The 12,066-nt window shown below is 38.2% G+C and overlaps 1 protein-coding gene across 2 annotated transcripts; it reads left to right on the forward strand.

Annotated features, from left to right (window-relative positions):
- Positions 1–9,488: 9,488 nt before the first annotated feature.
- On the forward strand, positions 9,489–11,808 carry LOC140883984 (probable 2-oxoglutarate-dependent dioxygenase AOP1). 2 transcript variants are annotated; one of them, XM_073290628.1, is made up of 3 exons: positions 9,489–9,937; positions 10,301–10,622; positions 11,396–11,808. In XM_073290628.1, exons 1-3 carry the CDS (start codon positions 9,564–9,566, stop codon positions 11,642–11,644), a joined length of 945 nt encoding a protein of 314 aa, XP_073146729.1. In that variant the 5' UTR covers positions 9,489–9,563; the 3' UTR covers positions 11,645–11,808. The 2 variants fall into 2 exon arrangements, with proteins under 2 accessions (XP_073146729.1, XP_073146730.1); XM_073290629.1 differs by having other exon boundaries at positions 10,304–10,622.
- Positions 11,809–12,066: the final 258 nt, after the last annotated feature.

Consider the following 12,066-nt stretch of genomic DNA (forward strand, 5'->3'; position numbering starts at 1 on the left):
CACAGCCGCAATAGAGGTCCTTTCAGAATCAGCCTGTTCAGTTTCAGCCTTAGCAGTCTCAGTATCAGTACCAACCTTCTTCGCATTCGATCAGTCTCAGAGGGTGGCAACAGTAGTAGAAACAGGCGAGATCAGTATCGGCCGAAGGGGAAGAATTTCAAGAAGTCGGGGAGCAACTCATCGAGTTCCAGTGGTTCTAGTCAGTTCAGTTCTGGACAGAGTTCAGGGTTTTCAGGAGTTTCTTGCAGCAAGTGTGGAGGATGTCATCCGAGTGATCAGTGTCGAGGCGTGTTTGGTAGTTGCAACATCTTCCAGCAGCCGGGTCATTTTGCTAGAGTCTGTCCTCAGCGAGGATCCGATAGAGCTCAGAGCGGCAGTTCTTCTCGACCGCCAGCTCAGCCCGAGAGATCAGCTTCTGCAGTCCATTCCTTTCTGCCTCAACAACAGAATCGTCAGGGAGGTAACCAGAACCAGAACCAACCTCCACGACAGCAGGCGAGGGTGTTTGCCTTGACAGAGGATCAAGCCAATGCAGCACCGAATGATGTGATAGCAGGTAATTGTTCGATCTTTGGTTATCCTGCGTTAGTGTTGTTTGATACAGGTGCTTCTCACTGTTTTATTTCTGAAAGATTTTTCGTGATGCATGATTTAATTGCTGAGCCATTATCTGATGTTGTTGCTATTACTTCACCTTTGGGTGGAGGAATTATTTCGGTGAGAATGGTCCGAAATTGTGTGATAGAATCCGAAGGGAATTCGATTGAAATTGACAGCATCGTACTTGGATTATCTGATTTTGATTGCATCATTGGGATTGATGCTTTGACCAAGTATAGGACGACAGTAAATTGCTTTCAGAAAATTGTTCATTTCAAGCATGAGATGGCAGATGATTGGAAGTTTTTCGGTAAGGGTTCTCAATCCAAAATTCTTTTGATTTTGGTGTTAACCATGTCTCGTTTACTACAGAAAGGATTAGAGGGATTCTTGATTTATGCTTTGGATATTCAAAAGTTTAGCCCTGAGTTGTCCGAGATACCGGTGGTTAGCGAGTTTCCTGATGTTTTTCCAGACGAAATTCCTGGTTTACCGCCTATTCGAGACATCGAATTTAGCATTGAACTTGCGCCAGGTACTCAGCCTATTTCGAAAGCACCTTACCGAATGGCTCCTTTAGATTTGAAAGAATTGAAGGAACAATTAGAAGATTTGATTGCCAAGGGATACATCCGACCTAGCGTATCGCCTTGGGGTGCACCAGTGCTTTTCGTGAGAAAGAAAGACAGTTCTATGCGACTTTGCATCGACTACCGCCAGTTGAATCAAGCGACGGTCAAGAACAAGTATCCTCTTCCGAGAATTGATGACCTTTTTGATCAACTTCAAGGTTCTTCAGTGTACTCGAAGATAGATCTAAGATCAGGGTACCATCAGCAGAGAGTTCGTGACGAGGATGTGCCTAAGACAGCTTTCAGAACCAGATATGGGCATTTCGAATTCATAGTCATGCCTTTTGGTTTGACCAATGCTCCAGCAGTTTTTATGGACCTGATGAATCGCATCTTTCAGCGGTATCTAGATGAGTTCGTCATCATCTTCATTGACGGCATTCTGATCTATTCTAAGAACCGTTCTGATCATGCCGAGCATTTGAGGATTGTGTTGCAGACTTTGCGAGCCGAACAGTTGTATGCTAAGCTATCTAAGTGCGAGTTTTAGTTGTACCGAGTGGTTTTCTTAGGCCACATTGTATCGGGAGATGGAATATCTGTGGACCCCAGTAAGATCGAAGCAGTTATGAATTGGCAGAGACCGACATCAGTACCAAAAATCCGAAGCTTCATGGGTTTAGCGGGGTATTATCGCCGATTTATCGAGGGATTCTCTTCCATTGCAAAGCCGATTACTCAGTTGACCCAGAAGAATGCACCGTTTGTTTGGTCCGATCAGTGTGAGGCTAGTTTCTTTGACCTGAAGAAGAGATTGACCAGCGCTCCGATCTTGTCTATTCCATCAGGTACTGGAGGTTTCTCTGTGTACTGTGATGCTTCTCACCGTGGTCTTGGATGTATTCTGATGCAGAGGAAGCATGTCATAGCTTATGCTTCGAGGCAGCTAAAGCCTAACGAGACTCGTTATCCGATCCATGATCTCGAGCTAGCTGCAATCGTGTTTGCTTTGAAGACTTGGCGCCATTACCTGTATGGCAAGTCGTTTGAGATATTTTCTGACCACAAGAGCCTGAAATACTTGTTTTCCCAGTCCGAGCTGAATATGAGACAGAGGAGATGGATGGATTTGCTTAAGGACTTCGACTGTGAGATCAAGTATTACCCTGGGAAGTCGAATGCAGCCGCAGACGCTCTTAGTCGGAAGCTTTGTTATTTGTCTCTTTCTACGATTGGTGTCTCTCGATTTATTGAAGATTGTTGTACTTCGGGTTTGGAGCTTGAGACCGATAGGAGATCCATCAGAGTTTTTGCGATTCAGGCCGAGCCAGAGTTGTTTCAGTCGATCAGATAGGCACAGAGATCAGATCCGAGTATTCAGAGTTCGATAGAGAGAGTCCGATCAGGTCATCAGTCAGAGTTTCAGGTCAAGGATGACGTTTTGTTGTGCCCGATGTTTTTGAGTTCAGACAGTGTATTCTTCGAGAGGCGCATTGCAGTCGGTTCAGTGTTCATCCTGGAGGCCGAAATATGTATAATGACTTGAAGACTCAGTTCTGGTGGAAACAGTTGAAAGGAGACGTCACGAGGTTTGTATCCCGTTGTCTGAATTGCCAACAGGTGAAAGCTGAGAGGAAGAAGCCCGAAGGATTATTGCACAGTTTGCCTGTCCCGGAATGGAAATGGGATCATATCTCAATGGATTTTGTCACAAAGCTACCGCGTTCAGTAAGAGGTTGTGATGCGATTTGGGTTGTGATTGACCAGTTGACGAAATCTGCTTGCTTCATTCCTTACCGTATGACATACCGTCACGATCAGATGGCCGAGTTGTATGTCTGAGAGGTTGTGAGATTGCACGGCGTGCCGAAGTCGATAGTATCAGACAGAGATCTGAGATTCACTTCTCACTTTTGGCACAGTCTTCAGGAGGCTTTGGGTACTCGTTTGCACTTGAGCACAGCATATCACCCTCAGACCGACAGTTAGTCCGAACGTACGATCCAGACCTTGGAGGATATGCTTCGAGCTATAGTGCTTGATTTTGGATCAGGTTGGCAGGAGTCCTTGCCTCTAGTGGAGTTTTCGTACAATAACAGCTTCCAGGCGAGCATTGGAATGGCACCTTTCGAAGCTTTGTACGGGAAGAAGTGCAGATCTCCGTTGTTTTGGGACGAGATTTCAGAATCACCTGAGTTGGGTCCAGATATGATTCGTGATATGGCAGAGCAGGTAAAATTGATTAGAGTCAGAATGAAGACAGCCCAGGATCGACAAGCCAAATATACGAACATCAGACGCAGACCACTGTGTTTTGAGCAGGGAGACCGTGTATTTATGAAGATTTCTCCGTTCCGAGGCACTGTCAGGTTCAGGAAGAGAGGAAAGTTTTCTCCGAGGTTCATTGGCCCGTATGAAATTCTGGAGAAGATAGGCGATCTCTCCTATAGGATTGCTCTTCCTCCGTCTCTTTCAGGCATCCACGATATGTTTCACGTTTCGATGCTACGGAAGTACCATCCGAATCCGTCTCATGTTCTTCAACCAGATGAGGCCAAACTTGACGAGACTCTGAGTTACTTCGAGCGACCAATTCAGATTCTTGACAAAAAAGAGAAGAAGCTCAGAAGCAAGTCGATTTCGTTAGTGAAGATTCAGTGGAGTCGTCACGGAGTTGAGGAAGCGACTTGGGAGACCGAATCCGATATGAGGCAGCGATTTCCAGAGTTGTTCGATTGAGGTGAGTTAGTCTTCAGTTTGTTTCGTTTTGTTCAGTCTGTGATCTGTCAGATTTCGAGGACAAAATCGAATCTTAGAGGGGGAGAATTGTAATGCCCCAATTTTATTATAATTGAATTTAATCGAGATAATCAGAGTTTTTAGTGATTGAGGATCGTTTTTTTATTTAGCAGGGGGTTACTTTGCAAAATTGGAGAAATAAAGGACTGAAATGCAAAAGATGGATTTTATATATTATCTTAACCTATTTGAACAAGTCTTCCCATCACCTCACCATCATTTCTCCTTCCTCTCCTTCCATCGACCGAACAGGAAGCCATGGCCATCGCCTTTTTGAGCTTTCTTTCTGCTCGATTCGCTCGATCCGACCGTTAGATTTTCATTCCGAGTGGAGATTCACGATCACCAAAACGAGGGCTCCGTTTAGACGTAAGTTTTTCTTCGATCTCTTGAACTTTGATTTTGTTGAGTTGTCAGAATTTGATAATATTGGAGTATGTCGTTCTTGAGCTAGTATAGATCGTGTATTCGAAGTCGGTTTGGAAAAAGAACGAAGTTTGGATTTTATATGATTTTAGAGGCATATTTTCGAAAATGGTGATTTTGATTGAGGTTGGATTTGAGTTGTTTTGATGGATTGTGTTGATGATTGAGTTATTGTGATGTTGTTGGATGGTTTTTATTTTTCCGGATAGTTAGTTTATAGCCGTTATGCCATCGAAATCGAGTTTGAGCTATCGGTTTTGGTTCGGTTTGAATTGTATATCAAATTTGATTGAGTTTGAACTCCGAGTTGATATCGAATCCGTGTCTCGATGTTTTGACAGTTGATTAGAGATTGGAATTGGAGGACTTGGAGATCTGTTACCAATCAAAGAGTTGAAAGACGGTATAGATTGTTTGATTTATCGACGTTGAGTTTCGAATTGTTTAGAGTTTGAATCGAGTTGTCTCTTGTTTGACAGGATTGATTGAAGCTTCGAGAAAAAGGTAAAAGTCGACATTTAAATGAATGGGAACGAATACTCGAGATCGAATTATTCTCGAGTTCCCGAAAATCACATACCGCTTGTTTATTTTCTTGCGTGAACTTGATTTAGTTATTGATGCACTTGCATTCATATTGAGCCAACTTTCGATTCGTTTTGAAATGAGATGTTTTAGAGAGCTATATTGAAGTGGCTTTGGATTTCGAGTTTTTCCAATTGCCAGAATACTTCTTATAGTTGCTCTGAAGTTTAGGGGATCGAGTTGATCGACTTCCACCCCGAAAGGGTGTGTCGGTGAGTTGTCGTGAAGACTTGACCCTGGGATCCCAACCGAGTACCGATTGATTTTATGATTATCTGACTTGATAATCTCGACTTTTAAATCCATGCATACATTCAATATCATTTCGATGTTATGATTTATGTTGACACATTTCGATTGAGGTGTTTACTTTATATTGCATGTCTGTCTCTTTTACTTAGAAATTATATTTATAACCGGTTTATCCGGCTGTTGTCTTTGTTTGTATGTGTACTTGACAACAGGAGGATCAGGAGCTGGACCAAGTCGTTTGGGTTAGCTCGGGGTGTGACGATAGACGTGAGACACCGTGTTGTAGGGTCGAGTTGAATGATCTATTTTGAGTTTTGTTGAGTCGTTTGAACTCCTTCTTAGAACTCGACATGTTGTAATTTGGAAGAACTTAGACTATTGCATGATCTACTCTCCTTTTGTATTTTGAATATCTTATGATTGTTGAATTATTAGTTGGATCATGTCAGAACCTTTCCGGGTGTTATTTTACACTTTTGAGGTCTTTTTGGAAGCGATTTCAGCAGGCTATGCGCGCCCGCTCGTCCGGGAGGCGTGCCCGCGCGCCCTGCACCTCCCCGGGCAGGATGCCATGCGCGCTCGTGCCTAGGGAGGCGCGGCCCCGCGTCCCATTTTTTTTTAAAAAAAAAAATATTTTGATTCGATTTTATATTGGCTCTCGTGTTCGATTTTGTTTAATTATTCGATATTAGAGGATTAGAAACGGGGTCTCACATGTTATATAAAACAACGAGTCAATCAATTCAAAAAGGCATATCAGCACTAAACTCGAAATGCATTAAAATGCAATGCATGACTTCAAAACTCTGGATTATCTAATCGGATAATCGAATATCAATCGATACTCGGTTGGGATCCCAGGATCAAGTCATCATGAACAACCCACCGACACTCCCATTCGGGGTGGATGTCGCACAACTCAATCCCCTAGACTTTAGAGCAGCTATAAGAAGTATTCTAGCTCTTGAAAAAAATCGAAATCCAAGGCCACTTCAATATAGCTCCCTAAATCGTCTAAGTTCAAAACGAATCGAATATTCTGTTCAAGATGTATGCAATTGAAATTAAACTCATTCAATTTAAAATCAAATAATTCAAATAGCATACGAGTATGTGATTTCTTTTGGGCACTCGAATTAATTCAAATTCGAGTTAATCGTCTCATTCATTCAATTGCCGTCTTCTTACCTTTTCAAGTTCGTTGAGGATTCAAATCTAAAAATAACAACAAATTCAAATCAATAATCAATCGAATCAAAATGAATCGAAACGGAGAAGCTCAAAAATATACCGTCTTCAATTCTCAAATCGATTCAACTCCCAAGTTCGATCCAAACCCGAAACTCCAATCCAAATCTAAAAATGAAGAATATATGGATTCGATATCAATCTACTAATTCAAACTAAACCCGGAAATCAAACCGAAACAAAACAACCGATAATCTGAACTCGATTTCGACGGTATAGTGGCTATAAACGGTCAAACAAAAAATCTCCAACATCATCAAACAACTCCAAACAACCTATATCATATTCTAAACCAGCAAAACAATCAAAACCAACCAAAATCACAAGACCCATTTTCGAAATAGGCTCCAAAAAATCATATAAAATCCAAACTTTGTTCTTTTTCCAAAACGACTTCGAATACTCTAGCTCAAGAACGACATACTCGAAAATTATCAAATTCTGACAACCCAACAAAAATCAAAGTTCGTGGATCGTAGCAAAACATACGTCAAAACTACTCCCTCGTTGCTGTGATCGTGAATCTCAACTCAAATCTGAAATCTGACGATCGGATCGTGTGAATCAAACGGAAGAAAAGCTTGGAGAAGCAACGGCCATGGATTTCTATCTCACTCTCGGTCGACGTGTGGATAGGGGAGGAAGGAGAATGGAGGAGAGAGGTGATGGCTAATAATAATATACACTCCCATAGACTCGTCAACCAACTAATTGCAAATCGGTCCCTAAAACTCCTAATTAAATCAATTCAATCCCGGCTCAATTAATCTCCACTCATTCCAAAATAAATAATAATCAACTCTGCTAATCACAAAATAATTAATTTCAGGGCCTTACAAATTGGGAGGGCTGGGCGCACATCAGAAGCAAACACACGCAATAGTGCAGCAACACACGAGAAAGAATCGAGAGAACGAGGGTTGCGTGCAAAGAAGAACACAAGTAGGATCAAAGATGAAGACGAAGGACGCGCAATTTGGGGACAGAGACGCTACTTTGGATACGTTCTTCCTTATCTTCTCTTCTTAAATTATTAATATTGATGTCTAAACTCATAAACATGATTAGTTTTTGTTTTGCTTTAGTCATGAACTAAACTTTTGATTATAGAGGTTGATGTAGCTTAGTTAAGACAACATCTATAACTCATTGATTTATTCGATTGAATTCCTCAAATTTAATTGTGTTTTCTAGATTTTATTGTCTTTCAATTACCTGATCACTAATTGAATTTTTAAATTTATTTGAAATCCGGCATTCGAGAGAGGGGATTTTGAATATGACCATTAGAAAATACATTATTAATGTTTATATTGTTCGAGAAGCGTCTATCGTTAACAAAGCTTGAATAAGAACATCGTTTTCACATATCAATGAGTTTAGATTTTTAATCGGGATATTAGAATCGAACCTTAATTGATAAATTCTATTTGTTGCTTGGGAAAGAGAAATAGAAATAAATAAGTGTTCTTGGTTATTAAACGAGTGGAATTCATGAATATAAATTAATTAGAAGTAGTTGTTGTGAAAACTAAGTGAAATCAAAACCTCTAGATATTTTTTCTCATTGATTTTTTCTTAAGTGTGTTATTTGCTCATTAGTTTTCTTGGTTAATTTATTTAAATTTGAAAATTTTCATATTTAATTTTCTAAATAAAGTCTAGCCTATTTTAATTACAACTATTGATATAATTTTCAAAACATACTCCTCGTGGGAACGATACTCTACTCACTAACTATTAAAACTTGATATCGTGCACCTGCGAGCAAGAAAATACGCAACACTGACTATCACTTCCTTCATTACAGTTTTTAGGTATGCGAGAATAGTTTCATTATCAAATGAGGCGACTTTCACACAGACGACTCCAAGCTGATATAGCCAAACTAAATAATTACCTAAATTAGGGAAATTCAGGGGACTGAAGTAGTGTCAGTGCTAGTTCTACATACGTTGCTCCTGTGAACACTAAGAATATAGTAGTAGATATATCGTCAATTGTGTCATGAACAGAATGCTAGAGGTGCCGGAGAGTGTTCGACGAGAACCTCTAACGCTCAAGTTAACGCTACCCAAAACTAGAGAAATAATGAAATGTTTTGAAAGCAATTGAGAGCTTACCCTTTGAAATTGAGACCTTTTTTTTTCATGATCAGCTCGGCCAAATTTTGACTTGAATCCTATTTTGATGAGCTAAAGAAGAGGGCTAATTTATTAAAATTGGGCTCAAACCCATCACATATTTAGAAGTTGATATTCTTTACATGTCACTATATAATATTTATGGTTATCATTAAATAATTTTCAGGTGTTCTTCAATTATTAATTATTTATTAATTTTATTATATTATAATTTGAAAATATATAATTAATTTTTTTTATTGAATCAATCAATCCAAGACTAATTTTTTTTCTAGCTACATCCCAGCATGCACGTTGTCTTGATGACATTAATATTAAAGTTTCATCGTAACTATGACCAATTTTCGGATCCATTTTATTTTTTAAATAAAAGTTACTATGTGAGCTTTGCACGATCGATGGTGTCAAATGTGTAAAATGGAAAATCAAGCCTGATTTTAATTTCATTCATTCCTGCAAGATATATTTTTTTAAAAAAATTCTAGTTTTAGAATAACCATCAATTTTTGAAAAAAATACAAACGATGAAGAAAAGAAAATAATATAATAATATACACCAGAAACCCGGTACATCACTCCATATATAAAAATGATGTCAATGTCATAAAATATGATTTTCCGAGAAAAATGAAGTCGTTCTCATAAAATAAAAAAATGCAACTATAATTGATATGATGTAGGAATATTACATATAATTTCAAGAATGCAACAATGAAAATAATTGATACCTAAAACGGTTGTCGTGAAATGTAGGCAAAGATTCCGTGTTATCATTATTGTTATCATCGCCGTTTCAAGTATATAATATATATATATATATATGCATAAAATAAATTTATTGTGGCACGTAGCTTTTATATAAATGCATCTGCAATATTTCAACTGAGTTTCATAGTTTTTTCATCTTCTAACATTCAATCCAAAAATTATAACAAACATGGGCTCTGAAACTGTCAAGCTTCCGTTCATCAATTTCTCCGAACTGGATCAAGTTCAAAGCAAAACCCCAAACTGGGAATCTCTGAAAAACCAAGTTAAGTTGGCCCTGCAAGAATTCGGCTGCTTCGAGGCAACATTCGATCAGATTCCTCAAAACCTCCGAAACTCGGTATTCAAAGCGTTGAAGCAGCTGTTTGAGCTCCCTTTACCGAATAAACTTCGAAACAGGTCAAATAAACCCTACCATGGCTATGTTGGACAGTATGCGATGGTGCCACTATATGAAAGCTTGGGCATTGATAGCGCACTCGACCCTAAAAGAATGGAAAGCTTCACCAATCTTATGTGGTCTGAAGAAAACCCTGATTTTAGGTATCCGGATTCATTTTTTCATTTTTTGGTTAAGTATGCATTTAAATTATTCCATATATAAGCCATTACGATAGGATGTCCAAGTTAGTGCAGTATGTGAGCACTTGACCAGAGGTCAGGAGTTCGATTATCTCTTATACTTTCTTGGACTAGTCTGTCGCACATGACTTGCCTTTTACGGTTTACCTGTCTAGCATGACTTGTAGGCTATTGCGTTAATTCGAAAATTTATCTAATGCGTTCCGAAAGGTAGCGGCTGCAGGTTCTCACGTCATAATATATATATGTACGTGTGTGTCATCACCATGATTTTTACGGAGTACAAAACATTTTCTTGATTTGTATATTTTTCATCTTTGACAGCAGGAGTATTCAGTCCTTCTCAGAGAAACTATCCGAATTAGATCGAATTGTACGCAAGATGGTTCTTGAAAGCTTGGGACTTGAAAAATATATAAAAGAACACATAGAGTCGACGAATTACCTTGTTCGTGTTCAAAAATATGATTTCCCAAAAGGCCACGAAACTGAGCTTGGATTATCAGCGCACACAGATAAAAACATGGTGACCATATTGTATCAGAACGAGGTGAATGGATTGGAAGTGTTGACCAAAGATGGACAATGGATCATGGTGGAGCCTTCTCCAAATTCTTTCATTGTCATGATCGGAGAAGCTTTTCATGTAAGTGCACTATAAAAGTAGTTCTCTTGTGAGATAGTGCTCACGGATTTATATTCGTGAGATAAATGGATCAGATCCATACATGTAACGAAAAAAAATACCTTTGACATAAAAAGTCATATATATACTTTCCATAGATGGGTCAGGTTGGAGGTTTAATTTGTCTCACAAAATTGAACTTTGATAATGAGAATTTTTTTGACACTGCAAATTTCGGTCAGGTTGGAGGTTTAGTTTGTCTCACAAAATTGAACTCTTTGATCATGAGAATTTTTTTGACACTGCAAATTCATTTCGAGTATTCGTATCTGGGAAGTATAGAGATGATCTCCAAATAGAAGTAATTTAATATTTATAAGTAGTTTCATAAGAATGTTTTTCTCTCTCCTAAATTTATTATATCTCCCTCTTAACTAAAGTCTCAATTTCATTCTCGTGAACTAACAAAAGTACTTTAAATAGTGAAATATTTTCAATAATCTCAAGTACGTAGTACTTCATATTATATTGTGTTAGATATTGATTGACAAATCCATGTTTAAAGATATTATAACTACAAAACTACCTCTATTATCATTTTTATTTGTAATTGGAGTTAGGATTATTTTCTTATTTCGTCTGTTCATATTCCAAAATGAATATACTTGTAACTTTGTGTGCCTGAATTAAAAATCTCTGTCCATTAGTTAATTACTGAGCATCAAAAGATTAGTATATACAAGATCGAACTCTTAGCGTTAAACCAACTTTTTCTTTTCTTTTTCGATCCGGAGGCATGGACAAATGGAAGGCTGCATCCAGCATTTCACAGGGTTATGATGACAGGGAGCGTTGCTCGTTATTCAATAGGACTATTTTCAGTACCAAAAGAAGGTTATATCATCGAAGCCCCCGAAGAAATGGTCGATGAAGAGCATCCTTTGCTCTTCAAACCCTTTGATCATGTTAAGTTTCTTGATTTTTACTACTCAGAAGCGGGTCAGAGGTCTCCAGCTGCTCTAAAAGCGTATTGTGGGAGGTGAATTTTCGGGAGATGTCGTCGTGTTTAGAGATATCTCTGGTGTGGCTTGAATGTGTGTGCGCGTGCATGTGATCGTGTCATTTCTGATTATTAATCAATTATTATGTGTAAAATAAATGAGAGAGCTTTCGAAAACCATACATATATATATATATATATTTATTATATGTGCGTATTGCTATATATGTTTTTGTTGGGATTTATGTCTATAAACAAATGTTTTGTTTTATGTGAGAAAAATTTCAATATTATTTTTGCATGCATAATTTGATGTTTTATAAATATTGAAAATCCCAAGATTATTGTTATGTGAATTTAAATATTTATATATAATTAGTGTTATATACAGGAGGATAATATTTAAATTATAATAATTTGATTGTATAAGACTGAAACATGATTAATTTTGAATCTCTATAAATT

This window comes from Henckelia pumila, chromosome 2, assembly GCF_033568475.1.
Source record: "Henckelia pumila isolate YLH828 chromosome 2, ASM3356847v2, whole genome shotgun sequence".
In the NCBI taxonomy this organism is placed as follows: domain Eukaryota; kingdom Viridiplantae; phylum Streptophyta; class Magnoliopsida; order Lamiales; family Gesneriaceae; genus Henckelia; species Henckelia pumila.